Source organism: Oryzias melastigma, linkage group LG3, assembly GCF_002922805.2.
Source record: "Oryzias melastigma strain HK-1 linkage group LG3, ASM292280v2, whole genome shotgun sequence".
NCBI classification, from domain to species: domain Eukaryota; kingdom Metazoa; phylum Chordata; class Actinopteri; order Beloniformes; family Adrianichthyidae; genus Oryzias; species Oryzias melastigma.
This window is the reverse complement of record NC_050514.1, coordinates 32,327,415-32,354,453: the sequence shown is the minus strand read 5'-3', so window position 1 is coordinate 32,354,453 and position 27,039 is coordinate 32,327,415. Positions and strand designations below refer to the sequence as shown.

The window sequence follows — 27,039 nt, the reverse complement described above, 5'->3', positions numbered from 1 at the left end:
TTACACACGGATTCCACCGTGAGACTCTTTCCACGTCTCACTGATTCATCCGTGGGTCATTAGAGTTTCCTTATCAGCCGTTTTAAACTTAGATTGTGAATATTATCTGGTGAAACGTGATCCTATATTCTCTCCATAAAATGGAGTAAGGATTAGGCTCAGGTAACAGTCAATACTCAGGGGATGGCTCCCTCTGGTGGTCAAAGGGAGAAACAGAAGCTTGCATCCTGACACAAACAAATAAATAACAAATGTCTTACAATGAATTACCCTGGAGGGCTGTGAGCTGATAAAAATGTGATATTTTACTATTTTATCTTTAGCCTCATAGAACCTTCTATAATAACCATGGGAGCCAGTTTAAATACTTCATTTGCATGTAAGAATTTTCATTGCAGTGACCATGTTAGGTATCAGCGTCATAATACAGAAAATGTTTTGTTTGTGTTTTGATTATATTTGGTTGATCAGTTCAGGCAGAACAACTGGAGAGGTTTCAAGCAGAACGTGTCCACCGTGCTGGTCCTCATCACTCTGCTGGGGATCACCTGGGGAATTATCTTCTTCTCGTTTGGTCATCTGACCACTCCTGGCCTCTACCTCTTCTGCATTTTGAACTCACTACAAGGTGTGGACCGGTTCAAATTTTATGTACTGACATGTACAGGTTATGTTTTGGTTTTTCTTACACATTCAACAGTTTTTGTGTACTTCTATCAATGCATTAGGCTATTAAACAATTGACTATCTTTAACCTCTGATAATCTGAGCTAATATTTAAGATAAGCCTTTACAAACATTGTGACAGAGCTCCTGTTAAGCAAAATAAAACTGTGTGGTAGTAAAAACCAAAATCTGATGTCAAGTAGACAGCAAGTGAAAGTCGTGTTGATCATGTACATAGACGGTTCTCACAGTAAATGCATAAACCAATCTCCATTTCTATCAAATATTTTTAAAACACATTTCCACAAATCACACATCTGTTAAGCAAGTATTGGTCTTGCAGTGCCTTACATGTAGATCAATGACATAATAAAGTTCGTAAAATTTTCTTTTTTGCTTCCTGCAGGTTTGTTCATCTTTCTCTACTTCGTTTTAGCTCTAAGAAAAACCAGAGAAATTAAACCTTCACCAAGTAAGAGACCGAGCACCACAAACTCCCTGGATATTTTGGTTTAGCAGCTCATCCAAGTGGACTTGAGTTCAATGATTCTAACATGAATAACATTTGCTGTTTTGCAACATTTTTACCTTTGGTGTTGTGTGTCATGCAGATGTTATTTTTCAACAGCTGTCAGATTTACATTAGTCTGTAAGAGATAGTATTCTGGAAAAACATGGAAAAAAACTGTAAACTATGCTACAAACATAACCACAAGGAAATGTTGAGTAATGTAGTGATTCTGTACATCAATACATCCAATAAACTGTAATTACTATTATCATTTTTTTATTGTTTTGGGAAAAATGTTAAGTATTTCTTTTTTTTAAATTCAGTTAAAATGCAGATTAATTTAAATGAAAATCTTGAAAACTGTCATGCAGGTAGACTAAAGCGTGATTTAAAATGTTTCTCTCTTTTGCATGAGATTGTTTTCACATGTTTTAAGAAGTATTTGTCCCACTTCAGGGTTTGTTTCTAATTTTTAGAGTCCTGCAGGTGATTATCTGTGTGTTAATATCAATGGAATCTGTGTTACAGAGTCATGAATAAAAACACATTTGGTTATGTCTGAATTCACTCAGTGTACTCCCAAACCCCTAAAAGACAATATAGTGGGTCTATGGAGTTTCTTAAATTATAATTCAATTCAGACACATGCTGAGATTGTTAATATCATACAGTGTTACATGGATTCTCAAAAGAAGTTCTAACAAAAATGTTCAGATCATTAACATTGTAAACATTGTTCTGCTTCTCCTGGAGGACGTTTCAGTTTGGACACTAGGTGGCGATCACACTATTGAAGTACACTTCTGGATAAAGAAGGAAACAGTTTACTCTGGAAGGCTTAAAAAATCATTGATGAGCCCCTCTAAATTTTTTTACTCAGAGCAACAGAAATGGTACTTAATGGTGTAAATGAGGAGTGTTACTCTGTCTCTTTGCCTCAAAATAGGAAGTGTGCGCTTCCTCCTTCATTCATAATAAACACCTGCTCCTGGTGATGTTTATCCCATGTGGTTGTCGTCTACAGCACATCACAAATTTATTCTGCCGCTTCTGAGTCCGCTGATGTCATATATATTGCTTTACTCTGTTTTGTCCTTAGTTATTTTATAGGGATATGTTTATTTCTTTCTGCACCATGAATTCAATGCAATTCAATTCAATTTTATTTATATAGCCCAAAATCACAAAGGAATTTGCCTCATGGGGCTTCAAAATATGAACAATAGTTGAAAACTAAACAGACTACGTAAACTGGTTATCCCTGCCCTTAGACCCTCCCTCCCGCTAAGGAAAAACTCCTAAAAAAACCTGAGTCAGGAAAAAAGAAGAAACCTTAGGGATTCCCACATGAAGGAGAGATCCTATCCCAGGACGGACAGGCGATACCAGAACTATCAAAGAAAGATTAGCTTCTACAACTACATATCTAAGAGTTCATTCAGATAAAGCTGAGGGACAAGTGGTGATGAAGTCCATAGTCAAGATGAAGCAGAAGTGCAGTCCACGACCAGGAGGACAGACGACCCAGCAGGAATCACTCTCACTCAGAGATGCAGGATGGTGTCGGGGGCGTGGTCCACGGCTAAGAGTGGGAGCGTGGGCGATCCACCGGGGATCTGAAATCTCTCCCGCTCCCCAGAGGAGAGTGGGAAAGAAGAACAACATGAATGAGAGGATGTAATGTATTGATGTAAAACGCAATATGTTCCAAACAGAAAGCCGTCATATAATTGATCCATAACTGATTATAACATCAGGCGTTAATAACAAAAATATAAAATGATCTGGCAGACTGGATCTAATTACCCAGTGGGCCGGATCCGATTTGCTCTTCAGAACCACACACCTGTTGAATTAAAAACATTAAGATTTAAAATCTTTAGCCTCTTCATACAAACCCATGTTGTGCTTTTTTTAGTATTTTTTTTTTGCATTGCAAATAAGCTAGAAAATGCAACTGACTGGAAACACATGTAGCAGGTACAGTTCAATCTTAGTCATTTTCTTTTATTTGAATATCATTTGCTTGTATTGCAGCTGAAGAAGCTCCATAACTCAGTTCAGCTTCTCCAGTTTGGCTGTCGCATCATTTCTGCTCTTTTCATTTACCTTAAATACATCAGAATCCTGCAAGGTAAATGGAATCTTTTTTACACATAAAAATATTTGGATTTCAAGCAAATGGAGAAGACAAATTCTTGTGTTTTAACAGATGAAATCTATTACGCTTAAATTTTATTTTCCAAAAGCTTACATGTGTATTAACTTTCATTAATCAAAATTCCTGACTTATGTAACATTATTTTATGCCAATAATTTGGTTAAAAACGTAAAAAAATAAATATTTAGGTATGCTTTAAGTAAAAACAATTACTTTGTGTTTTTAAACTGTGATGTTGACTGTAACGTTAAACAGTAACTTTACCCTGTATAAGGTTGTGATGATGTCATGACTTTTTATTGTTTATACACTTACCATTCGTAGTTTTTTACAATAACATTTCATATTAGAAACAGGTTTTTGTAGCTCTTTTTACTGTTGGCGTGACATGTGTGCACTTCCTAAATCCTGTTACATAAAGGCTGTTTCTGAATTCCCTCACTACACTCCAACAAACTTTATAGTGCAGTGTCCTTCAATGTGAATGTAATTTTGAATGCAATTCACTTTTTTTTTTAAACGCTAAATATGACGTCACCCATTCGCTAGAGTGAAAAGGAGTTACTGTTGTATTTTCCATCCATCCATCTTCTTGACCGCTTCTTCCCTTTCGGGGTCGCGGGGTGCCGGAGCCTATCCCGGCTACTGATGGGCGAAGGCGGGGTACACCCTGGACAGGTCGCCAGTCTGTCGCAGGGCCTCAATCACACACCCATTCACTCTCACATTCACACCTAGGGACAATTTAGAGTCACCAATCAACCTATGAAGCATGTTTTTGGACGGTGGGAGGAAGCCGGAGTCCCCGGTGAAAACCCACGCATGCACGGGGAGAACATGCAAACTCCACACAGAAAGGTCCCAGCCGGGATTCGAACCGGGGCCTTCTCGCTGTGAGGCAAGAGCGCTAACCACTGCGCCACCGTGCAGCCCTCCTGTTGTATTTTTATCAGCTAAAACCAGTCTAAACGTTCTCTTCTGACCTCTAACATCCACAAGGCATTTCCATCCACAGAACTGCTGCTGGATATTTTCTCTTTCTCTGACCATTCTCTATTAACTCTAGAAATAGTTGTGGGAGAAAATCCCAGTAGATCAGCAGTTTCTCGTTCTGATGGTCAGTTTGAACTGCAGCAGATCGTCTTGATCATGTCTAAATGTATTGAACTATTCGTCATGTGATCGGCTGATTTGCATCAGTGAACATTTCAACAGGTTTTATTAATAAAGTTGCCAGTTAGTGTATATTTGTCAATCTAATGAGTATCCATGCACACACTTTTAATGTATTTATTTTCTTTTGCAGAGACTTCTGGGAATTTTCAAGGGCATTGGATTTTGGAATTGTACATTTGGACACTTTGACAAAATGGCAAAAACCCCACATAGTTCACAGTGAGTGAATTTGGAGAAAAATTTATTTTATTTATTTACGTTTATTTAACAAGAATAACCCCACTGAGATTTCAAACCTCTTTTGCAAGGGAGTCCAGGCCAAGAGCCAGCCACAGTTGTTTAAAAATACATCAAAACATTGAAACAAACAAAAAAAAAACATTTAAAACACTGTTATATCTTAACAATACATAGAAACCTAAAATATATTGAGTCATACAAACTAAGCTATTCCCTTATTTGAGTAAGAATATATAAAATTTAGGGTTTGAACAATTTTGCTGAGGTCAACATTCTCAAAGCAAGTTTATATCAAAACATGGCACTAGAAAGGGATTTATTAAGCATTTAATGCAATAAAATATTTAAGGAAGAAGTAGACCAACAACCTTTGTAGAAATGTGTCATTTCATTAGGTATATTTTCATGTTCTATCTAGCCAGCCTGCTCGCTTACAGTAAAACTTGAAAATTTGCAAGATGATATTTACATTATATTTTGAACCAAAAAATGTATTGAAAGGTTTTAAGATTGTTCCTTGTAGTTTTTATAGTTATGGAATTGAGATGGTGAAAACCTAAAATGTCTCAGAATATAAAACACCAACCAAAAACATTCTAATGCACAAATGCTGCATTGCGGTGGTCCCTGGTACCCGCTTTGCAGACTGGAACCCATGTACCAACAAAGGAAGATGACATGTCACCCCGAACTATTATTGGCTTTATAGCTGATAACATTGTGGCCAAAAGTTTTCAACATGCATTTTTTTTAAACAAATTGTATATTTTCTGAGATACAGAATTTTGAGCTTTCATAATCAAATGATTAAAATAAGGCACTGAAAAAAATTCAAGAACTATATTCAATTTACTTCAAAAGATTTACTGCTTTTTCTGCTACACTTCTTTATTTTTGCAGAATGAAAATCTTCATCTTGTGTGGGTTTCTGGCTTTGATTTGTTTAAAGAAAATAATTTGGACAAATTGCAATGAGGAGGCATGCAACAATAACCACAACAGCTTGAACTTTAAACGTACAAGTGATGCAGGATGTGAGAGTAGTAATACAGGCTCAAACCCAAATTGTGATAACAGAACTGATTCTGTGAAATCAACTACAAGAAGCAGTGAGGAGTCGGGTACGAGTACCCGTGAGGAGTCGAGTACAAGTACCCGTGAGGAGTCGAGTACGAGTACCAGTGAGGAATCAAGTACAAGTACCCGTGAGAAGTCGAGTACGGGTACCAGTGAGGAATCAAGTACGAGTACCAGTGAGGAGTCGGGTACAAGTACCAGTGAGGAGTCGAGTACGAGTACCAGTGAGGAGTCGAGTACGAGTACCAGTGAGGGATCAAGTACAGACTGTCAAGCAGTGACAAATTCAAAGAGCACTGAAGAAATGAGTACTGGGACCACTGTGGAATCGACCATAAAGACCAGTGAGAAGTCAACTACAGAGAGTGGTGAGTAGTAAAGCTCACAAGTATTTTGAAAAATAAAAATAAAAAAGCACTATTAAAGTAAAAAAAAAATAATGTGGTTAAATTAAAAAGGAAATATTTCAACAAACTGAAAATAGTGTTGAGCCAAGTGGCAAATTTGCTTTTCTTTAACCAAACTTTGTTACAAATGGCAACTAAATTAAGTATCAAATGTCTTGATTATTTATATAATACTGTACAGAAACTGGATTTGTAGCACAGATCTGTTGAAAGGTATTTAGTTTATCATTTGCATACATCTTGATATGCCAGGTAAACATGATGGCAGACGAGGCACTGTCTCCTGTAGCCAAATGTCCCTGTTACACAACAATATTACTGAAAAGTTCAAATTGAGGTAAACCCTTTTGATCTAAGATGCATAAAAGTCAAGTCTGTTTTGTTTAAAACTTGTTTCAGGAAATATTGTTTCAAAATTAGCATTTGCAGGAACTATATAACTTTCCAGAAACTTTGCTCTCCTTCAGTTTTCAGTCTTATGTAAGAATACCATGTGAGAAACTAGATTAAGGAGTGTAATATATTATACTAGGATATTATAATGAAAGAAAATTGGAGATAGGTGCATAGGGTATAGAGAATTTGGAAGTAGATTAGCAGAGTATGGGTAGAAGAAAGAATTTGATAACTGGAGAGAAGTGCGAAATGGAGTGAAGAGAAAATGTAGACATTACCTGCATTCAAATTGACCGGTGGTCTGCAACCTTTATCTTCAAGGCCCCATGCGGCTTTTACTTCTCTATACTGTGGCTCTGTGGTGAAAGAACCAAAAAGGATACTAGTTTTTCAAATGACAGTTTACTCATTTACCATTAATTTAATGTTAGTATGGTTAATGAATTAATGCTAAAATGCTTGTTTTTTTTCCATCACTGTGGACATTGTATCAAATCAAAAGCTTTTTTGTGATAAACTACTGCATGCACAGACTTAAAAAACTGAGATAGAATTAAAGTCATGTGTTTGAGCTTCTCTGTTCTGTTTAGGCATAATATAGCAATATTTCAAAAAGTTTAAATTGCATAAAATCGTATGCTGCTAAAAAGACTTGTACATGTTTATAAATGTTTCTATTACATCAAATCAAATCAAACTTTATTTGTATAGCACTTTTCCAAAAAACAAATTTTACTCAAAGGGCTTACATAAAACATCATAAAATTTTAAAACAAAGAACAGAAATACTCAAGGAAGAACCCAACACCCCCCACCCCTTCCACACACGCACACAAGTCGACATATTGTCACACCATAGTAGGGTAGAAAATAAATACATTCTAAAATGATGGAAAGTAGAAATCTGGCTTTGTACTGCAGTGAGGAAACAATATTTTAGGGACCTGTCCACACCAGTGAGCCCCAATCAAGTTCACAGAGTACGCTACCAAATGACTCTTCAGGTCTAAGCAAAGAGCCAGACCCTGGAGATCCCACTGCAACGACCTCGTTTACTGAGAAAGGTCAATCACTGATGTGGAGGATCCCTCAGAGGAAGACACTGGAGTTAAAAATGTAAAAGGAATAAAATAGAATATTAAATAAATAAATAATGTATATGTCTTAGTTCTAACATTTGGAATAACTAAAAGGCTATCTAAAAAGATAGTTTTTTTTCTTGGTCATAATCTAAAAAAAAAAAATTGTGAAGTATTGTTTGTGGTACTGTCTTGGTATTTATTATGATACGTATTGTATCATGATACGTATCATTTTGCCACTCTTGCCAATGCTAGTGGCACCGGCAGTTGGTGGCCACAGCCACCCCAGTGGCCACACCACTGGTCACTTTAAACTGTGCTTGCATCTTTTATGTATTTCATCCCAAATCAGTACCTCCAGGAATTTGTGATTTTCCAATCACAAGTTTCATGTATCCCCAGATTCATTTATTTTTTTCAGTCATGTGAGTCCTCCACAAAATTCAGACATCTCAGGAAATGCGTATGAAAATTTGCGCCCGTAGGTGCTTCGTAATTTCCCAGGAGGAGGGAGGAGATGAGGAGCATGACAGCCCGTCCGCTATGCACACACACACACAGCAAGCCGGCATCAGCTGACGGAGAAGCAGCTCGAAAACATCCTAATAATTGCAAAGGATAGTTATTATCCAGAGTCATGTCTTCCTTCACTCCAACCTTCTCTTTGGTTTCTAGACCTCTTCCTGGCAGCTCTAGACTCAGAATCCTTCTACCAATATCTTCTCTGTCTCTTCTTTGGACATGTCAAAACCATCTCAGTCTGGTCTCTCTGACTTTATCTCCATCTCTCTTGCTCATCCTCCACCTGTTCTCTGCTCTCTCTACAAGCTACAATATCGTCTGCAAACATCATAATCCATGGTGATTCCTGAAAATAAAACACTATTTTTGTGCAACTCAAAATGTTAATTGTACTTTAATTTGTCTATGCACATTAGTAGCATGAAAGACAAAATACATCAAAGTGTATCAGCAGGCACTGAACGTTCTGATAGTTTTCTACAGGCCTTTTAAAAATATGGCTCACGGTTTTGGTGTGCCACCCCAAGATTTAAAGTGGCCCCCCACCGGCCAAACACCTGAAAAGTTTCTGGAGGAGACACTGGCCAATACACACACATAGCTTCTCATAGGTTTTTGCCAGAAATGAATCAGCGTGGATGACTCTTACTGTTGGTTGAATACCCCTTAAAGAAACCGGTTAGGAGATTGTCATCATGTGGTCAAGACATGGTTCTTTTTCCCTCAAACTCTAGTTAACTGAGCTAACATTAACTCTGTTTGTTGTTCAGGTAATTCTCAGGCTTTAACAATCCCTGGAAACAATTTCATCAGTGAAATGAGTAACGCGGGCGGGAATGACATTTACAAGTAAGAGTTTACTTAAAAATAAAAGTGTCACAAAGTAAAAGATGTTCTTACAATTTCTTGTTCTGTATTTCATTTAGAGTCACAAAAAACATAGAAAACCTTCTGGAGAACACAATAGTGAACCAAACTACAACATTTTCTGGCAAGGACTATGTTGCCATGTTGTACAAGCCCAGCGGTGTCTTCAATGGGGTGGTGTTTTACGCCAGTGAGACTGAGGTAAAGTGACATTTGAGTGATGAAAGACAGTGTTCATTGGTTATCAGGTTTCTGAACTGCAGGACTGCTCAATCATGGTCAACGAGATCTACCATCCTACTAGTTTTCCAGCTACCTCTGCCCCACTTGCTGCTGATTGGCAGGAAAAAAGACAAATTCTGTTTGACTGATCATGCCTGATCCAGGTGATCAGCATTAGCTAGGACAGATATACAGTAGCTGGAATAGAAGAAAAGTCGAATTATTGCACAGCAGTAATTCGCTTTTAAATTGGAGACACTCACTCACCCTTAAAGGAATTTTTCTTGCAAAAACTGAGTTGTTGTTGGCTTTTAACGGAAAGTATTTGAGAAAGTCAACGTGAAGCATAGAAAAAAATACAATACTCGAGTAAAAATGACCACTCTCAAGAAACTAAACTATTTCAGAAGACTGATCGTAATCCAATAACTTTAGTGCATTAATTTACATCCAATATGTGAATTTATTGGCACCATCTACAAAATTGTGTGTTGATTTTCTGTTGTTTTTTTTTTTTTTGCATACAGGCAGGTCCTGATAATCCTGTCTACAATCCTACAGTAACAGCTGAACTGCCGGGAGAGCTGAATATTAGCAAGACGGAGGACGTGATTGTATTCATCGTTCTGAAACTTTCAGACTGGGTCAGATGTTACATGTTTTGGACTATCAGTACTCTCATACAGCTCACAAAGCAAAATAACGGGTGGTTGAGTTGCGTAAAGTAAAAATGTTGAATTTTTGAAAACAAATTTAGCTAAATTAACACACATTTTTCTCTAATCTTCTAAGAAGCTACTACAGCTGCAGATTATGAGGTTGTTGATGGGACACAGGGTATTTACATAAACAAAGACCCATCCTGTTTCCTGTTTTGCATGGTTTTACGTTTATACTCTGATCATAGAAGATAAAATCATTATGCAAACATTATCACACACGAAATTTTCAAAACAGAATTGGAGAGACATTAAATTTGAACAGCAGCCAGAAAATACTTTTTTTTTCATTTGATTCTTGTGGAAATAAAGACTTTCCTTATTTTTATTATGAGTAAATAATTCCCCTTATTTTTAGTCATTTCAAACTAATTGAAAAGCAAACGACACAACTGGAATTTCATATTTGTTCGGACAGCAAGCTCAAGGTTGCTCAAACCTCTGACACAACAAGGTCCAAAAGATCTCAATCTACCTAAATACAGGATCTACAACAGACATGGGGAAACTCCGGCCCGCGGGCCAGATCAGGTCCGCCCCCACGTTTGGTCTGGCCCGCTGAACATAACAGAAAGGCTTGATTTTTTTCCATCTGGCCACACAGATCAAGACCCAGATAAAACATGTCTTTTATTCTCCCTATCTAAACCCCCAAAATCTCTGTTAAATAGAACAGAATTTTGTGTTTTCTTTCTGCATCTCAGTTTACCATTCGCGTCTCGCTGATTCTTTCAGAGCAATTATGCTGCTGCCTTTTTTTTTTAAACTGCGCAGCCTGTTCTGTGTCCTGATTGGCTGGAGACCTTGTCAATCATCTGTGATGTGTGAGGAGCTGCAGCCTCCAGAGTCTTAGGGAGTCTGAAGGAGCAGCAGTGGGTTTAGGTGCGGGTCGTTCAGGCTGTCGCAGTCATTAAAAAAAAAAGAAAAGAAAAAAAAGAGGAAGGAAGTGTGCTGGTTATCAATGATACCAGCGAATTAGTGCCCCCTGCAGCTTTATACGCTGCTGTCAACTGAGAAGGCGCCAAAAGCTGTGTGAACAGAAGGGTGGGGGGCGGGGGGTCTTTTCAACTGTGGTTCTCTCCCAAATGAAGTGGACGGATAGGGGAGGAGGTAGAATCTACTATTTAACCCTTCCGCTCTCCTTGGTTTGTTTACATTAAAAGTGGGGTCATCTGGACCCCCCAAGACAGTGCGCTGAACTTTTTTTTATCTTTGATTTTTGAGTTTCACTAATGTCCATGACAGACATAAAATCCTGTCCACCTTTGTCATGGAAGGAATCACATATCAATATGTGGTTGGAGTCAACTGGACCCCAAAGAGAGCGGAAGGGTTAAATCGTCATTCATACCATGACATTATGCAACACACATTTTAAAACAGATATATAGAATTCTTTTTTTTTTAAATTAATATTTGTGTGAAAATAAAAAAGGTGAACACAAAACGTGTTGAGGTGAGAATTGCTTTAATCAACGCCTTTGGTGGGGAAGTTTGCCAAAATGCCAGAAAGATTGACAAAAAAGGTCAAAAGCATCTGGTACCCATTTTAGAAAAAAATAGATCATTTAAAAAAGAAGAGGAGGAGAAACGAGATAAAGAAAAAGGTATCTTCTTATAACAGTGGACAGGAGAGCACAGACTGTTGATTATGTTTTTGAAATTTGTTAGTATTATTTTTTTTCCAGACTTATTTAAGATCAAAGAGAGTTATTTGGTTATTTTTTTTTCATAAACATCGTTTTTTATTTGATAAAAGGATTATGAATGAATGAAACTTTATTTATATCATACCTATCGATATATATATACATATATGTGTGTGTGTGTGTGATCCGGCCCCTCTGCCAAATTTTAGAAGCCAGTGTGGCCCACGAGTGGAAAAGTTTGCCCACCCCTGATCTAGAGCCACTCAGTGTTGTTAAACACACATTTGGAATGACGTATGTATCAGAGGGTGTTTGATTAGCCGTTCTCCTTGTAATCTTTGTGCCCTCTTATCCAGATGACCTCACATTGATATTGATGTGTGATCTCTCCCATGACAAATGTTTTATGTCTGCCACAGACACCAGTGAAGATAAAAAGTCCTTGAAAGAAAAAGTTCAACGTGCTGTCTTATCTCGTGTGTATATATATTTATACTGCTCACAAAAATGAAAGGAACACTTTAAAGAAACATATTAGATCTCAATATGAAGTTGGATATCTATACAAATAACGACAGGGCAGTGTCTTAGGAACAAAAGGATGCCAAGTCTTTTAATGGAAATAAAAGTTTTCAGCCTACAGAGGCTCAATTGTGTAGACACCATCAAATCAGAGTGAAATGAAGATGTGGCAGGCTTGTCAATTTTTTCCAAAAGTTAATTTCTGCAACTCAAAATGCTTTTCAGTATCTTGTGTGGCCCCCACCAGCTTGTATGCATGCTTGACAACGTGGCCGCATGCTCCTAATGAGACGACGGATGGTGTCTTGTGGCATTTCCTCCCAGATCTGTGGCCCCTCAAGTACAGGGTTGCGTCAGGAAGGGCATCCGGCGTAAAAACTCTGCCAAATCACTGATGCGAAACAGTGGGTGCTGTTACGTTGTGGCGACCCCGAAAGGGATAAGCCGAAAGTGAACTACTACATCTGTGTGAGGGCATCCCTGAGCTGTTGTACAGTCTGAGGAGCAACCTGGCGACGCCTAATGGACCCAAACATAATGTCCCAGAGATGTTCTATTGGGTTTAAGTCAGGGGATGGTGAAGGCCATTCAATTGTTTCAATTCCTTCATCCTCCAGGTACTGCCTGCATACTCTTGCCACGTGAGGCCGGGCATTGTCGTGCATTAGGAGGAAACCAGGACCTACTGCACCAGCGTAGGGTCTGACAATGGGTTCAAGGATTTCATCTGGATACCTTATGGCAGTCAGAGCACCATTTCCTAGGCAGTAGAGGTCTTTGCATCCCTCCATGGATATGCCTCCCCAGACCATCACTGACCCACCACCAAACCTTCTTGCTGCAGCACGTGTGGATGTGCCATCCTGGAGAAGTTGGACAACCTGTGCAACTTCTGTAGGGTTAAGGAATCTCCTCATACTGCCAGTAGAGATAATTATCAAGACAAAATCAGCACGAGTGGAAAACCAGCCAAAAAAGATCAAGAGGGAGAAACTTGAAATGACCTCCACATGTAACACCAGTCCTGTTTGGAGGGTTTTCTAATTGTTGCCACTGAAGTGCACCTGTTGTTAATTCCATGAACACCAATACAGCTGAAATGGATTAACGAGGCCCTCAGCTGCTTAACCAACCAGAAAATTATCAGACAGGTTTAATTCAATTCATGCCAGGCCCAATAAAAGTGTTCTTTTAATTTTTGTGAAATATATATATATACATATATATATTTTTGCTTATTCATTTTTTATGACCCACAATCTGCCCACACACCATTCAACGTAATGAAGAATAATAATGACCCTATTAAAAAAATACTTACAGATGGAGCTGCATAATCAAAAATATTGGCAACATCATAACAGAAAAGAAACACAAATATTTGTTAACATGTATGTACATTGAGACAGTAGTGATTTCATCCCATCTAGTGTAATGGCTTTAAAAGCAAAGACAACTTCAGATATTTACAAAGAAATTGGTCAAATTATGGTATTCACATCATAATAACAGTAACTAACAATTGTGTTTTGGCTGAAAATAGTATTTATAAAACTCTAAGCATTTCTGATTAGCTCTTTTCTTTGTAGAAGAATCTCCCTGAATTGAATGAAAACCGACTGGTTGGCCTGAGTGTGAGAAACAGACGAATCACTGGACTTAAGAACCGTGTCAACATTAGCATGAGTTCTTCAGCAGGACTGAATGTAAGTACTTCTTAGAATCTTCTTAATTAATATACTTGAATCATCAGCAGAGCATCTTTATTTATATATAGCACGTCAATAACAGCAAATGCTGCCAGAAGAAAATGTGATGAAACTAATCGAGCAGTGGCTTTTCAAATATTGTTAAAAACCAATTAGAACTTGTTTTGCTGCTCATCCATGTTGCATGAAGCCACTTGGATGAGCAACAAAACATTTGAAGGAGGAAGATCATTAAGTCCAGTTGCTATGACTGAACTTCAAGACAAATTGAAATCAAATTACTAAAGGGACAATAAGCTTTTATAAAATCTGATGAAATTCAAATAATTTAAATTTGAAATGTAAATGTATGATGATAACTTTCTTTTAGCTTTATGTTAGAGCTAGTTCCACACTAAAATAGTTTTAGCTAAATACACTATTTTAAGTCTATGTAACCTTTTTTTGCCTTTTCCTCACAGCAAACCACAAGACCTCAATGTGTGTTCCTTAACAACACAAGTCAAGGTGAGTGACCAAAAAGAATATTTACTTGAAATAAATCCATGAATACGGCTATTCATAGTCGTATGAAATTGTCATAATCGGTGTATTTTAATTGTATTTACAATATAAATGTGTCATCATCAGCGTTGAGCACAGAGGGCTGCCTGACATAGTGGGAGTACGGTCAGGATCAGGTGATCTGCTCTTGTGATCATCTTACATACTTTGGAATTCTCATGGTAAGACTGGATTTGTTGTTTTCAATAAAATGCTTTAAAATTGTCAAATTTGTTTGATAACATAGCTAAAAATTGTTGTTAACAATTGATTATTTCATTTATTGGAAAAAAAATTGGTAAACAAAAAAAAGTGTTATAGTTATTTTTTGTCACAAAAAGGGATAATTATAGCAGAACTGTTAAAAAAATTCAAGCTTGTTTGAGTGAGCGAAGCTCAATACTCAATACCCACTTTAACAATATTTTTACAGCCACAGCTATTGGGAAATTTGATAATTTTAGATATTTCTTTTTTACGTCCTACACAAATACTGGAGTTTCATTCTTTCTGTCTACATGCTGATGCAGAAACCCTCCATAGTTCTTGTTCACATCTTTTATGACAAATATGAATATAGAACAAAACACTTTCTGATTTAGATTATTAGATTTAGATAACACGTTATGTCTTGGCTGTCCTCTGTTCATTTTAAAGGTTTGTCTTTAAGAAGTCAACCAAAGAAAAACTGTTCTCCATTTACTATTAATTTCTTGAGAGGTATCCCCCAAAAAAAAAAAATAAATAAATGATCATGTCGATGTATGAAACGCAAAGCAACACAAGCAGGCGTATGTAAGAAAGGGAAAAGTGTTTTGAACTTTTCCAAGTTTTTACAGTAATCATAAGACATGATAACATAAAGGAAGACTTGGCCCTCTTTGAAGAGGGCTGTACACTTAGAAGCCCAAGGTATTACTTATTAGGTGTACAATGTCATTAGAAAACTGCTGGATACTCTGACTCCTTCTTGGTTTTGGTCTGACTTAACGGTGGATTTGGTTACATTTGTAGCTCTGATGACCACTAAATGGATACGAATTCAAATGTATTTCCCTGCAGGTATCCTCTTCTCTGTCCTCCACCGACCAGCTGATATTGTCAAAGATCACGGAGATTGGCTGCAGTATTTCTCTGTTTTTTCTTGTGGTCACAGTTTTCATCTTCTTCACCAGCAGGTACCAGACTCTTTTCTGTTAGATATATTTATTGGAATCCAGTGAGATTTGTTTGAAATATTGTGTTTAATAACCGTCGTTTACCTTGGATCACATCTTCTCTGCCCAATAGCAAAATTAAAGTCGATGATTCTACAAAGATCCACATCCGTCTTGCAATCGCCTTGATCCTCCTCAACCTGCATTTCCTCACCACTGAGATGGCTGCAGAATCCTCCTCTCCAGGCCTTTGTTGTTACGTGGCTCTCGCTATCCACTACTCTCTGTTGGCCACTTTCTGCTGGATGGGCTTGGAGGGGTTCCACCTCTACCTTCTCATCGTTAAAGTCTTCAACATCCACATCAATAGATACATGTTGAAAATCAGCGTGGTGGGATGGGGTGAGTGTTGTCAAAGGGGACATGTTTGATGTGTACATTTCACTTGAAGTTCTTTGTTTGGCTTTTGTGTTTCAGGTGTTCCAGCAGTCATCGTGTCGGTTTTGCTGTCAATCAACAAAGACTTTTATGGCAGATATACTTTCGTGGATTCTTCAAACTCCAGTAGTACTGCAATGTAAGAAAAACTATCCCTAAATTACTTCAAGTTTAAAGGCTGTTTTTGTTATTTTTTATTATTATTTCAGCAGAATCAACAAGGAAGTCAAAGTTCTAAGTCACTGAAAAATATTTGTTTTTATTAGTAACATTTTAAAAGATCCACATGTCGTTGGCTTTGTTTTTAACCAACTTTTTTTGCTGTCTTTGACTATAAGTTCTTGAACTCTTGTTGTAAATCATCTCAGTGGCCCAGTGGTAGAGCGTCCGCCTTGAGACTTGAAGGTCATGAGTTTAAATTCACAGTTAAGTCATATCAAAGACTCTAAAAATGGAACCCAATGTGTCCCTGCTTGACACTAAGCAATAATTGGTTGTTAACCCTTTAACTCCAGAGCTCCAGTGTTCTTGTTCTTTGTTTATTGTAATGTTTCAACAGTATGTTAAAGATTTCGTGTTCAAGCATCACCAACGACGACTCGGGTGCTAAAGGGTTGACTACCAACTGGTTCTCAAGCACGGCTGTGACTGGAGATGGGTCAAACGCCAGAAAAAAAGATTTTAGACACCGAAGTGTGTTACATTTTATGATAGTACAACTAAATTTTTAACATTTTCTATCTAAAAACAGCAACGACATGGACTTTAAAGACCCATTCCTATGAAAATCATGATTTTGGTGTTTTAAAACGTGTTCTTGTCGCATTTTCTTCTCATTATGGAGGAAATGTTTGAACTAATTTAAGACTAAACTACATTTCTGAGTATTTCTTTATTCAAATTATGTTGGAGCAGATGAAAACTGGATGCTTGAAAAAGCTCAGGATTGTGTATCTGCTCGAATCTGAAGCATCAACTTAAATATATCCATTAACGTTTTTATTTTCCTCGTCTGAGATGCCGTCTGGCTTCAAACTGTACAGCTGAATAGCTCAGATTTTGCTTGTGTACTTTTTCTTTTTGTTACGCTAATGTTAGCTTGGGCTTGTGAAGTGTGAGCTTGCGGGACAGAGTGTAAACAAATGAATGCTAACTTCCATGCTAACAGTCTCACCTTCAAACCAGAATCATTTTTCTATTGAGTTTCTGCTGCGCCGCTGAAAATATGTCTTAAAAAAACAACACGAACTTTCTGATTTAGGCTAAAAACATCATAATCATAAATAAAAGACCAGTAGGAATAATTTTACAATAGAAAAAATATATTTGGAGTGGTAGTTTAAGCCCAGAGGTTTCCAATTTAAAAGAACGAAAATCATTTCAATATTATACATTATGAAGTTATAATAGCTCTCTGTGCTCCTTTATTTGCAGATGCTACATAACTGATGACAAAGTAAAGTGGGTGACCACAGTGGGAGTGTTTGGTCTGATGTTCCTCTTTGTCACGGCTGTGTTTTCGGTAACAGTCAGAAATATGATGCCAAACTGCTGTCAGAAAGAGGTAAGTGCCACAAATTAGGGAAATATTTTCAAATTATTTTTGATCATTTACTAACTGCATGATTTTGAAGTTAGACTTTTATGTTCTTCACATCTCTCCTTGTTTCATATAAAGGTTATTTTTATAGGATCGTATTGAATACGCTCAGATGTAGCAGAGATGCTCAGAAGTTTTGTTTTGTAAATCCAAGTCAAGTATTAAATCTTAGCATTTAAGTCATCTCAAGTCTATGATTTTAAATCTGATTCAAGCATCAAATCTAAAAAAAATTGTGTTCAAATTGATATTTTTTTGTTACAAATTGATCTAACTTAAACCACTTTTGGTGATGCAGTTGGTGTTTCTGCTTCCCAACACCAAATCTTTAAGAGAGCTTTTTTATTTTTAGACCTGACAGTGAAGTCTTACAACTAAAAAATAAGAACAAATATCACTGACAAGTTCCAAAATTTGAGTCATGAGGTCAAATTTGAAGTGAACTCTCAAGTCTCACACGAGATACTTGTATCAAAGTTTCATGTCCAAGTCCTTATTTTTGAAAATACATCCACCCTCCAGACTACCACCCATGAAAAATGTGTTCTTTGTAGCCATTTCTAAACCAGAATATTTTCCAAGCCCTTCATACAACTGAGTTAACTCCTTTTATTGTCGACAGAGACATTTGGGGTTTTTTGCTTATACTAAATGTAAAGGGGTGGGGCCCTGGAAGTTGTAGTTAATGGTAGATTTTTTAGAAAAATTGACTCATTTTTCCTTTTTCCTGTGGTGGGTAGTCAAGAGGGTATGTCTCAATCAAGGTTGCTTCAAAGAGACACATCCTCAATGCAGGACAGATAAAATTAGGTAAATTAATTACAGTTGTTCTAATTCAGTTTGTTCAACATTATTCAAGCTTGAAAAAATATAAATAATTCTATTTAAAAAATACAGTATAAAAACAGTTTATATTGAATGGGTTAGTCAATTTAGCTTCAATGTGAAGCATTTTTCTCTTCAAAAAACAGCGATTAAAATTTCATATTAATTGAAGAACGTAGACAAAGTGACGAAGAGGCGAAGGCGTCTAGATCCACGTGCAACAGGCTTTAATAGCAGGCAAGTGAAATGGCTCAGGTGACGGTCAATACTCAGGGGACGGCTCCCTCTGGTGGTCAAAGGGAGAAACAGAAGCTTGCATCCTGACACAAACAAATAAATAACAAATGGCTCACAATGAATTACCCTGGAGGGCTGTGATCCGATAAAAATGTGATATTTTACTTTTTTATCATTAGTCTCAAATAACTTTCAATAAAAATCATTGTGGTCCTTTTAAAGAGTACATGAAAGAACTTTCTTTGCAGTGATCGTCCTAGATATCAGTATCACAGTACAGCAAATGTATTGTTTGTGTTTTGATTATATTTGGTTGATCAGTTCAGGCAGAAAGACTGGAGAGGATTCAAGCAGAACGTGTCCACCGTGCTGGTCCTCTTCACTCTGCTGGGGATCACCTGGGGACTCATCTTCTTCTCGTTTGGTCATCTGACCACTCCTGGCCTCTACCTCTTCTGCATTTTAAACTCACTACAAGGTGTGGACCGGTTCAAATTTTATGTACTGACATGTACAGGTTATGTTTTGGTTTTTCTTACAAATTCAACAGTTTTTTGTGTACTTCTATCAATGCATTAGGTTATTAAACAATTAACTATCTTTAACCTCTGATAATCTGAGCTAATATTTGAGATAAGCCTTTACACACATTGTGACAGAGCTCCTGTTAAGCAGAATAAAACTGTGTGGTAGTAAAAACCAAAATCTGATGTCAAGTAGACAGCAGGTGAAACTCGTGTTGATCAAATATGATGTTCTTAGACGGTAATCACAGTAAATGCATAAACCAATCTCCATTTCTTCTCAAATGTTTTTAAAACAACACATTTCCACAAATCATACATCTGTTATGCAAGTATTGGTCTTGCAATGCCTTACATGTAGATCAATGACATAATTCCTCCTGTACGAGTTCATAAACTTTATTTCTTTTTTGCCTCCTGCAGGTTTTTTCATCTTTCTCTACTTCATTTTAGCTCTAAGAAAAACCAAAGTCATGAAACTTTCACCAAGTAAGAGACCGAAGACCACAAACTCCCTGGATATTTTGGATTAGCAGCTCATCCAAGTGGACTTGTGCTCTACAGTCATGGACCTGTGTTCAATTAACTTAACTGGTAAACGAATCAGGATCTTTCTCTTGTTACCAGCCAGTAGGGGTGCTGCTAGGTCAACCAGATGAATGTAACTAAGGCTTTTTCCCACCTCAGAAATGTGTGCAAATTTGAGCTCAATTAAAATGTAAGCAAAATTCCTGAAAAAAGTGTAAACACCAGACAATTGTTTTGAATGGAAAATAAAGAAACATGCATCAAAAAGATCCATGAATGAGTACGTTAACTATAGCAGTAAAATCTGACCTTAACATTGGAGTCAATGGGAATGACCTCTTTTGTAATAGCACTTCACTGGTTCTTTAAGGAGCTGCAACATTTTGGTACTTCCTGATTTATGTCAACTTTGGAAAATGAAAGGTGGGACACAGAGTAAACGTATAAAGAGAAATCTTTCAAAAGTTACCACTAGAATACTCTTGGAAAGGCCACGTTGACTGAAGGGCCACTCCAATGATTTTGTTAAAGTGTTCCCAGTTTAAGATTTATTGATTTATATGGTCTTAAAATGACCTCAATCAAACAATTCACCGTACATTAAAAGTAAAAAAAAAAAACAATAGCTGAAATAAAGATAAAAAGAGTGGCATAAAAAACAGATAAAGGCAAAGCTAAACAATAAAACAATAAAAACACACCAGCAGAGCAGAGTTCATGCTGTGTCAAAGGCCTGCCAAAAAACGTTTTTAAGAAGATTTTAAAAATGGACGGTAAAGATACTCCTTGGTGCCGCATTTCACAGCTTCGGTGTACAGACTGAAAACGCTTGTTCCCCTCTGAGCTTCCTCTTAGACCTCGATACCTCCAGGAGAAGCTGATCAGCTGACCTGAGATTACAGGTCGGGGTGTAAGGACAGAGAAACTCAGAGAGGTATGGCGGTGCACAGTTGCTCAAGGATTTAAAAAAAAAGAATGTAATCTTTAAATTAACTTTAAAATTCACAGGCAGCCAGTGAAGGGGAGCCAGGATGGGGGTGATATGGTCCTTCTTATGCGCTCCCAACACATTGTCACCCCAACTCGTCACATGTTGACGTTTTGGGTGTCCTTACCTCATCGTTTCTTGAAGTGTTGACTGTTCCAATTAAATCACGGGTCCTCAACCTCTGTGCTGTGAATTGGAACCAGTCCAGTACCGGGACACGGACGCCCCGGTACCCTAATCTGGTCCCAGTATCCTCCTGAGCCACCCTGGTCTCTGGTGCTTGGTGCCCCTGTGGCGGTGCGGTAGGCCCTGTTCTGGGTGGCTGAGGTGGGTTGCCCGGCAGATGGATTTCCTCAATCTGATATCCCGTGTGAGTGTCTGAGGGGTCACCGCAGCTGGAGGTCTTGGGGTGCTTGGCCACTCCCCTTCTTCCATCCTCCACAGAGCACAAACACTCACCTTAGCACATGTGTCTGCTCACATTTGCACTAATAGTTTGCATGATGGAATGATAAATACTTGACAGGTGCTTGTTTGTACAACAGTGCGTGTGAGCTGTGTTATTTACATGTTGACATGTTTTATGTGAGAATTTAAGGGGACAAAATTCCCATTTCTCACATCCCTCTCTCCTTCTCTGCTTTTCTTCATCCTGTCCAAGAAAAAAAGGTTCACAAACTTATTAATGAAATCAAGTTCTTTAAGAAGTTAACATTTGTAAGAATTTATTGTTAGTGGGGATGTGCAAATGGATTATTTGTTTTAACTTGTGTCTTTGGTTTAAATTGTAAAGCACTTTGAGCTGCAAAAGGATGAAAAGCACGTTTGCTTTCCAGATCGTACAGGGACAGGAAGTAAGTACTAAAAACAAGATATAACACTGGAGTGAATTTCAAAATAAAAGAACTGTATTTATGGCAAGTACTAGCTTCCTCATTACAGGTCTGAATCTAAATTAGTCTGTTTAATTTAATATTTCCTGATAAAATTGCCTCCTTTAAATTATGTTTTAGTTTCTTCTTCTCAAATCTTATTTTTCAATCTTCTGTAACAAAATCTTTAAAATCATTACAAAATCACGTGTTTAGAGGACAGGATGTAGAACAAGAGTTTAGTCGGCTGTGAATGAAGAACAAGAGTCACTTTAGGTTCAGCTGTCAGAACCAGGAAAATGTGTGTGACAGAGTGGGAACACTCTAAAGGGGAATGCCGGTCTTATAGCCCCCTTCGACTGAGCTCCGGTCAGAGAGTAGGGCACAGAGAGTCCAGTTTCCAGCGAACTTTTTAATTCCAAGAGTTGAATGGATACATGTGCGTGTTTGGCGTGTGGTCTACATAGAAACAAATACAGAATAATAGTGTTATAATACAGAGAAGTAAATAACTTAATCATTAACATTATCTACCTGGGATATTTAAATAAGATTTAACCAATAAACCATAAATAAACAGAAATGAAGGGGTGCAAATGGTTGAACAAGCCTTTGTTATTATTCCAAACAGATTTAGCAGTCTCTGGCTCCCTCTAGAGGGCAAGAATGAAAACCATATTATTACGCGGATGCACGTGAACAGCGCATGAGCAGAATCCGTCTATTAAACACGGAGCGCATGTCGGGGAAAGCGGCAGAAATTCGACAACACAATCATGGAAAATAAATTAACGGACTTCAAGTACACTTAAATAAATATACTTAAATGGAAACTTAAAGCAGGAAAGCATACGATGTTCTAATAAAAGTCTATTAACACAACATCATCAATTAACGGTGAAAAGATATACTCCGCAGCATGAAAACAGAAATAAGCAAAGAAAATATGCTGAATCAAGGAATGATTAGGTAATTTTAACTAAATATCTGAAAATATATACATCAAGACTTACTTTGGCTTATTAACGCACACGGCAGCAGCATCATAAGTGGGGGTGCAGTCTCAAAACAGAAACTTACTCAAAAGGAAATTACGTCAATAAGTGTCTTTCAAAATAAAATACCTAATAAATATAAGAGACTTTCCTACAATGTGTTTAAACCCAAAATGCAGGAAACTGGTATTGATGGTAGAAACATAAACACGTGACAGAAATGAAGTCTGAGATGATCAACATGAATCTGAAGAGACTGACAGGAAACAGAATATGACCAAAAGACCACTGAAACACCAAATGAAGATCCTCACAGCAACAGTCTGATAATGGCATTAAATATTGTTAATATTTCAATAATTTCAACATTCTGTGGATAAAACTTGGTGGATCTGTGTTTAAAATATTAGAATTTGCATGAAACTTGAGTCTTGTTGATTCTGCCTGCAGCACAATGCCAAAATAAAGATAAAGTTTAAATACAGTAAACTCATGTTGACAATAAATTGTTTGACACTTGTATCACTTTCACCTGTGTAGTTCTCTCATGGTAGTTTATTTTTAAAATTTTCCTTAAGTTCCATAATATTTTAATTGTTTTTGTTGCCTTTCTATGACTTTGAGCCCCTAGCCCTCTAAAATCCTGTGCACGTCCCTGGTTTGATCACCCACTATTTATTGTACGTTCCCCTTTTGTCTACCAGGTCAGTTCTGTTCATGTTACTTTGTTAACTTATGCTGCCTTTTTTGTCGTTTAACCTTAAGCCTAAGTTTCCTTGTTTTAGTTGACATCTTTGTTGACTCTGTGTGGTTATTTAAAACATCTTTTGAAAAGAAAATTACATTTTCAACTTTTTAAATGTTTTTTTTGCATCCTGTCCTGCTGTTTGGCTGCTCGGTCCACCACAAGCTCAGCTATTGGACAGAACAAGTTGAGAAAAAAAAAATACAAAACCATGTGGTGCTTTTTTGCATAGCAAATGAGCCCAAAATGTGGCAGACTTATGGGAGAAAAATTTATATATAGTAAGTGCAATACAGTACACGTGTTTGTCTTTTGAGTATTTTTTGAATGTCATTTGCTTATATTTCATCTAAAAAGCTCTAACTTCAGTTAGTTCAGCTAGTTCAGTTTGTGCTCGGTTCATTTCTGACAAAGACATCAGCATCCTACAAGGTATGTTTCATTTTCCCTTTTGTCCACATAATGTTTTAAACTGAAGCAAACAGAGAAATGCTTTTATCTGTTTTCACAAATAAAATACTTTAAGCTTTAACTATGTTTTACAAAGAGTCAGTATGTCTGACTTAAGTAAGGTTATTTTATGCCAGTAAGTTTGTCAAATAGGGGAAAAGTTCAAAGCTTCAAGTGAAAATAATCACTTTAAGCATTGATTGTGAGGCTAAGCAGTAACTATATAGTTTTAATGGTGATTTTAATTTTATTACTTTTTAAAAAAAATACATTTGCAATTCGTAGCTTTAAAAATAACATTACAAATCAGAATTCAGGTTTTCATAGGTCTTCGGTCAGTTTGCATGACATTTGAGTACTTTCTCAGTTCAGTCACACGAAGGCTGTGTCCAAATTCACTCATTAATCTCTAAAAACCCCAAAATGATAGCGCGGGACTACCCCGTGTCCTGGAATTCGGACATGTGCTCTTTAATTTTTTTAAACGCCAAATATAATGTCTTGTATTTACCAAAGTAAAAACCTACTAAACTATTTACATTAAAAAAACAAACTGTGTTCAGAAGATGACAACATGTGTTTTATAAAAAAAACAATTTACATATATGTTTAAAATGAAAAATCGTTTAACGCAATAGGTTGTGTTCTGCAGTTCATTTGCCGATCTGATAAGTATTGATACATATTATTTTTTTGCAGAGATTTCTGGGAAATTTCCAGGACACTGGATATTACAATTTTATATTTGGACACTTCAACAAAATGGTGAATCTCCTACATAATTCACAGTAAGTCAATTAGTATACAATCAAAATCATTCACTTTATTTTTTGAGTAAGAATACATTTAGGGAATTCAGCTTTTAAATAATTTTGCTGAGATTGAAACCCTCAAAGGAAAATATTTATCACAGAGTTTACTCATTTTTGTCGAAGAACTACATAGTAGTTTAATCACTACATTATCAAGAAAAAATGTAATTTAACACCAAGACGTAATTTAATAACTAATAAATTATATGAATTATTAAAGGAAAAAGACACTGTCAGTCAAAATCAAACAGGGATCTTTTGTAGAAATATGCTGTATCATCAAGTATATTGTCAGATTCTAACTAGTTAGTGTGCAAGTTTAGAAAAAAATAAACAATTTGGAAGCTTTTTAAACTGCTGGGTCTTTCATGTGAATATATAATAAGATCACAATGTTGGACAATGCTAAAATACTTAATATAAGTGGGCTACAGCTAAAAGAAAACTGTCATAAAAGTTTCATATTCGTTTTACTCATTTCAGTTTATTCATTTACTCATTTGAGTGAAACTCAAATATATATAATTATTACACACGTGTTGAAGTGTTTCAAGACTATTTCCAACATTTTCTATCTCTATGGACCTCAGATAATCTATAATTTAATGTCTAAAAATATAAAACACTAACCAAAAAAGGTGCTTTCAGTACAAATTTCGAATCCACAAATGCTCGATGGCCGTAGATCCCTGTACTGTACCTAAACCTCGGACTGGTGCCGGTTAGTGGGACAGTTAATATACATAGGATACAGAAGAAGAGCCTTCAACGTCAAAGCATAACGAAAGCTGAATTTAACAGATATAAACCAGGAGTCTTTACTCCATTTTTTGTGACAGTTGATTGTGCAGACCATAATAATAATGCTGAATATTCAGTAACCGGCTGTCTGGCGTTACAAAGATTCTGCTAATAAAGTTGTCGAAACAGCTGATTCACTGTTCTGTTGACAGTGACAAAACTGGAGGCTAAAAAATGTAAATATATATATATGTATTAGAGCTGTGAAAGTTAAGGCATTAGTGCGCGTGATTAATTGAAACAGAATTAATGTGTTAATAGTAATTAACGCCCTCAGGCGTCCTGCAGCTTTGAGATGAGCTTAATTAAACTCTGTCTATAATAAACTTAAACTATTATATAAATTATAGAGTAAATATTGCATTTATTTGTAGTTTTTGAACAAAAGTGAACTTTTCTTTTAACAAATAAGCGGGAGATGAACGTTGATCCGACAGCTCCAGCGCAGACCGAAAAGTCAGCTGTGGTGGGCCGAGCGAAACGGACCTGTCTGCTCTTAGAAATCCAACAAAAAGGAAACCCATCATTATTCTGGGATAGGGACTGACATGAATATTACTGTTTACCATGAGTACCGGTTTATACTTCACAGTGATCAGCCATCGTATCAGTCGTATTCACAATCGTTTTCAGGTTTTGTTTTCTACTGTCCTGCGATGAACTTCTGAGTGGCATTTATAGTTTTCTGGCGACGCAATTGTCGCCAGCGTTTATTTTTAACATTAATGACATCCTGGTCCTGCATTTGCTGTGTCTGTGAACTGCCAGATACTGAGGAGGAAGTAGTGTGTTCGTTCTCTTAACAGAAGTAGGCAACCCAAAGGCGAATAAAAATGTTTTTTTAAAAAGGGTGAATTGCATTCTCTAGTGTTACAAGGTATCTTTCCAGTAACATGCTATATTTTTGATCTAGCTGTCTGCTCTCTGTCTGTGTGTGAAATTTTCCATTTCTAATAACTTCTTTAGTGAAGTTAAGGTCATGATCTTTAGTGTTAAAGGACATTTTTCTGGACAGAATTTCCTCCAAATTCTCGTACTCTAATCGTTGAAATAAATTTAATTTAAATGACGCGATTTGTATGTGATTGCAATATGGATGTAAAATCCCAGTGTTGGGTGACGTCACCTGCAGGTGTCACATTCAGCGGCGACTGGGATGATCCTGCTCTGATGGCCGCACGACCACTGCGATGCAAGTCATTATAAATCACTTTGAAGTATAAACCAGCCCTTTTGGTGATTCTAAAGAAGAGCTGTAGATCCAACAATTCTACATGACACACTGTGGGACCTCTTGTGGCACCGTGAATGTCTCAGGGCAGCCAGATCTGACCAATATGCACAAATACTTCTAAAAGAAAAACACCTGAAAGGGTGAATCAATGGAGGGGATACCCAGCTCAGCACCAGTGACCACGCCCATGTAGAGGAGAATTTAGAAACAGTGGCTAAAGATAAACATGAAATATCACTTTTTAAAAGATTTAGGTTGTAGGATTTTGGATAAAAAACTTCATAATAATAATTAAGACACCATTGGGAATGTTTTATTTAAAAAAAATATGACATGGGGGGACTTTAAAGCATTTGCTGCTTTT

At 36.9% G+C, this 27,039-nt stretch overlaps 2 protein-coding genes across 2 annotated transcripts in view; both read left to right on the top strand.

The window, feature by feature from the left end:
- Positions 1–27,039, top strand: part of LOC112160296 (adhesion G-protein coupled receptor G5) — a gene marked incomplete in the record, with an annotated part of 202,014 nt that overhangs the window by 127,793 nt on the left and 47,182 nt on the right.
- On the top strand, positions 9,854–20,520 carry LOC112160297 (adhesion G-protein coupled receptor G2-like). The gene is made up of 10 exons (XM_024294724.2): positions 9,854–9,971; positions 13,807–13,923; positions 14,388–14,433; positions 14,557–14,651; positions 15,532–15,647; positions 15,760–16,028; positions 16,104–16,203; positions 17,499–17,628; positions 19,048–19,204; positions 19,674–20,520. Exons 4-10 carry the CDS (start codon positions 14,649–14,651, stop codon positions 19,781–19,783), a joined length of 885 nt encoding a protein of 294 aa, XP_024150492.2. The 5' UTR covers positions 9,854–9,971; positions 13,807–13,923; positions 14,388–14,433; positions 14,557–14,648; the 3' UTR covers positions 19,784–20,520.

Excerpts from the sequence above, each read along its gene's own strand:
- LOC112160297 (XM_024294724.2), top strand. Across the intron at positions 15,648-15,759 it reads TTCATCTTCTTCACCAGCAG|CAAAATTAAAGTCGATGATT; the intron begins GTACCAGACTCT and ends TCTGCCCAATAG. Across the intron at positions 16,204-17,498 it reads AACTCCAGTAGTACTGCAAT|ATGCTACATAACTGATGACA; the intron begins GTAAGAAAAACT and ends CTTTATTTGCAG.